Source organism: Mercenaria mercenaria, chromosome 3, assembly GCF_021730395.1.
Source record: "Mercenaria mercenaria strain notata chromosome 3, MADL_Memer_1, whole genome shotgun sequence".
Taxonomy (NCBI): Eukaryota; Metazoa; Mollusca; class Bivalvia; order Venerida; family Veneridae; genus Mercenaria; species Mercenaria mercenaria.
In genome coordinates, this window is record NC_069363.1 from 48,948,799 (window position 1) to 48,952,900 (window position 4,102).

Here is a 4,102-nt window from a genome sequence, read left to right on the forward strand (position 1 = left end):
TATTTTATTATCATTATTATTTTCAATATTATTACTGTATCTTTTATTATCCTATATGTAATATTATAATAATAATAACTATTATGATTTTTTTATTATTATTATTATTATTATTATTATTATTATTACTACTACTACTACTATTATAACATTAAAGTAATAGTTTTTATCATCTATTAGTATATAATATCAAAATAATAATTATTATTATTATCATTTCACATTCACTGAAGAAAAATTAATTTCTTTCAACTCCACTGCACACATCTCATGGTCTAGTTGGGGTCCCTGTTGTGCTAATTGCCCTCTAATCAGTTACTGTTGTATAATCGCTGATAAGCAGCAGATAAGATGGGAGTTGTATATTGGATTGGGGGTGGGGGCACTTATATAGTAGTGAATCTAGGCCTTTAATTAATGGCAAGACCAGGACTCTCATACAAGAATGCAGAAAGTCATCAACACGAAAGTTTTACATATTCCATTAAAAATAGCATGCCAAAATCATCAATTTTGCACCTTTTGAACAGCCTGCGATGATCCCGCTGCAAGAACAATGCCCAATTTTATTGCATTTCTCAATTTAATAGTCCCTACTGAACTACAGGATATAAACGGAATGGGGGCCCATCCAGCTCGTTTTTTCACAAAATAGCGAAATTGTTCCTGAGTATCAATCAACAAGCACGGAACCCTTCCGTGATTTAAATTTCCCGCGCCAAGCTGACTCACCGATTCATACAAAGCTAGCAGCAGTTAGTTTTACAACTTACATCAGAATTTTACATGTATCGGCTGTTTAAATTTTCTAAAGAATTAACAATCATTTTCTCTTACTTTAATTTACAGACGTCCAAAATCACGAAGTTCTAATTATAACAAATATTTTCGAAGTGTACCCTGCTACATAAACGCGCAAGGCAGTTAACTTGCGCGTTTAACAAATTTTAGTATCGTTGCACAAATAGAAAATTGTTTGTTTGCGCTGCGCGATTTACTAAACGCGCAGATTTGTTATTTGCGCGTAACAAGCGCAAAAAGCATTTGAAATTTTTATTAAAATTTGAATGTTTTGAATACAGTTATGTACATTTTCCTTCTTTTATACAGTAAAATACGAGGTTTATTTACTTTGAACTGGAAAGCAGGGACATTTTGTTAGCTATCCTCTATACCCTAAAGCACTGTATGTTTACACGTAGTTTGTGGAAAAATGGCGGCTTCGTTTACCTGCACAATATTACTTTTGTTACTTCATTCAGCTGCAGGAAATCCTAGTGTTTCAACACCACTTGGTGTTATTAATGGTGTAACCGAACGTGTCCGAACACATACGAGGTTGATAAATACCTTTGAATACCGTTTGCTAAAGCACCGCTTGGAGAATTACGATTTAAAAAACCACTACCGTACGGAACATTTTCTGAGCCGTATGATGCCACAGAAGACCCACCGGCATGTCCACAATATGACTCTTATAATCTTGGAAAGCCTTTAGGTAAAAGATCGGAAGACTGTTTATTTCTAAATGTTTATGTACCTTGGCAAAAACCGGATGAGAAATCGGGCCACGCGGTAATGGTCTTCATACATGGGGGTGGATACGCTGTGGGTGCTGGACATATGTTTGAAAGTGAGGTTTTTGCGTCTGTTGGAAATGTTATCACAGTGACAATTAACTACAGGCTGGGATTATTGGGTTTTATGGATTTAGATGATAAAACATCCGCTGGTAATTTTGGTATGTGGGATCAACGTTTAGCCTTACAATGGGTGAACGAGAATGTTGAATCATTTGGTGGGGTTAAAGATCGAGTGACTGTTTTTGGATCATCTGGAGGAGCTGTTTGTACACTTTAATTGTACCTACAGCTTTTCAAAAGAATAATAAAGAAACTGCTAAACATTACGCAAGGTACTTGGGCTGTAGATATGAAAACCAGGATGACATTTTTCATTGTCTTAAATCAGCAACGCCAGAAAACATCATCAAAGTTAATTCCGATGTCATTGCGGTCGGGGACATGGAGACGGCCATGGAACTTATAATATCACCGACAATTGATGGTGAATATGTTAAAAAAACACCCGACAGATCTGTATAAACTGGCAGAATCGGAACCTCAGTCGGAAATAGAATTCTTTCGCTCACTAAAACTAATAAATGGAATTAATGGTGCTGAAGGAGCATTGTTCATTATGATGATGGGGAGACCGGAGGATCTTGATCAGTTAGAAATTACTCGTGAGCAAATAAACAACCACCACATTCCAGGAGCGATTTCACAGATTTATGGTGCAGACAAGAAAGTGCCAAACTCTGTGAAACAACTGCTAATTGCTGAATATACGGATTGGGAAAGTCCTGATGATCCTAAGAGGTTACGCGAACAAGTATTGCGACTTAACGGAGATACTTACTTCAATGTTTCAGGGATAGAAATGAGTCGGATTCATGCTAATGCATCAAATGTGGACAGCTATGTTTATAATTTTATCCCCCAGCTTCATAAACGATCACTTCCAACCCCAGCTTTGGTCAAGAAGGCAGTCCGTGGCGATGAAATTGCGCCGCTGTTTGTTTACAATTTTGTGATATATAAAGATAAGACTGACCTTCCTCCACAGTGGGAGTATGATCTTTCCAGGAGAATGATAACATACTGGACCAATTTTGCCAAATCTGGGTATGCTCTTTTATGTTTGGTAACCCCTAGCATTATTTTTAGTTTTCTTAACGGTTTCGTAAATTATATTTAACATGAACATCAATACGCATGACTGTATAAACAACAATTAGCTGACCATTATCGTATTTCCATTCTAGCTTTTGGAATATTATCGATACAAATACTGTTTATAAGTATAAGGAACGCGTCCGCAGTTTCGCCGGATCCCGAGGACTTCGCTATAACCGGAGTTTACTGTAAATCATTGGATTCTTGGGCGTCAGATAATTTTCAACTCTTTTTTAGTTTGAGTGTTTATATTTAATTGACTATCTTATGTTTTAACACAAATCATTTATCAGTATCAACAAATTTCTACTGTCTAAATTTTCTTTTTAGTAACTCAGTGTCGTTTTCGTTTCAGATTCAAGGACAATGTGATAGCGTTCTAATTTCTTTTCTATTAAATGTTATTTTTTCCAGAGATCCTAACAAACCAGTTCGCAATGCATCACCATCATTGATTTGGCCAAAGTACAGCATGACCTCACAGAAATACACGATACTGGACAAAGAAGATACCGTTAGACAGTTTTTATATGCTCGGGAATTTGCCTTTTGGCGAAATACACTGCCAGCTTTGTTTGGTGAAGCTGAGCGTGCGCAAACATTAACATCAGAATATGGAAATCAGGTGGACGAATCCTGCGAAAAAGACGGAAATTGTGACGGAGGATAGTTGACACAATAATGTATCCATATTGTAGAATCAGTAAAATATAAAAGTGACTGGACTTTTAATGCCAAACTCAAAATTAATTATTTCTGATGCAGTAGTATTTGATTATATTTTTTCTCATAGTTCTAGCATAAAACTTGGTTTTTGATGTTTTCAGAAGAGTAAACGTTTGTAAACAGAGATTTTCGCGCTCACGCACTGTTAAAATATATGCACGTTCCGTAGCAAAGCGTAAACGTACTACGTACGTGCCTGTATAACGCATTAAAAAAGAAATGAAATCAACGTGATCAAACAAAGCTGACATTGAGCGCATTTCACGAACATTAAATGACGTTAATGTAGGGATAACGCATGTTTTTTCGTGTTATAACGTCTGCAGAATCCCGAGGGATTCTGAAGATGTTATGACACGAAAATACTATTCTAGCATAAAACGCGGGAAAAAACGAATAAATGAATACGTTATCTCTCACGTCATTAAATTTCCATGAAATGCGCGGGAATATCCGAGTTGTTTTTTCACGTTGACGTCATTTCCTTTTGAATTATCCGTTTTGTGGCAGTAATACGTTTACGTTCTGCAACGGAACGCGCATATATAAAAAGGTGTTATAACAGCACGTGAGCGCGAGAATCTCTCTGTTAACACACGTTTTCTCTCCAGTTAAAATACCCCCAAAAAGTGACAAGA

The 4,102-nt window shown here is 36.3% G+C and overlaps 1 protein-coding gene across 1 annotated transcript; it reads left to right on the forward strand.

Annotated features, from left to right (window-relative positions):
- The first annotated feature begins 2,073 nt into the window (after positions 1–2,073).
- Positions 2,074–3,574, forward strand: LOC128555890 (neuroligin-3-like). Its single transcript, XM_053539688.1, has 2 exons — positions 2,074–2,687; positions 3,153–3,574. The coding sequence occupies exons 1-2, from the start codon at positions 2,074–2,076 to the stop codon at positions 3,406–3,408; spliced, it is 870 nt and encodes a 289-aa protein (XP_053395663.1). The 3' UTR covers positions 3,409–3,574.
- Positions 3,575–4,102: the final 528 nt, after the last annotated feature.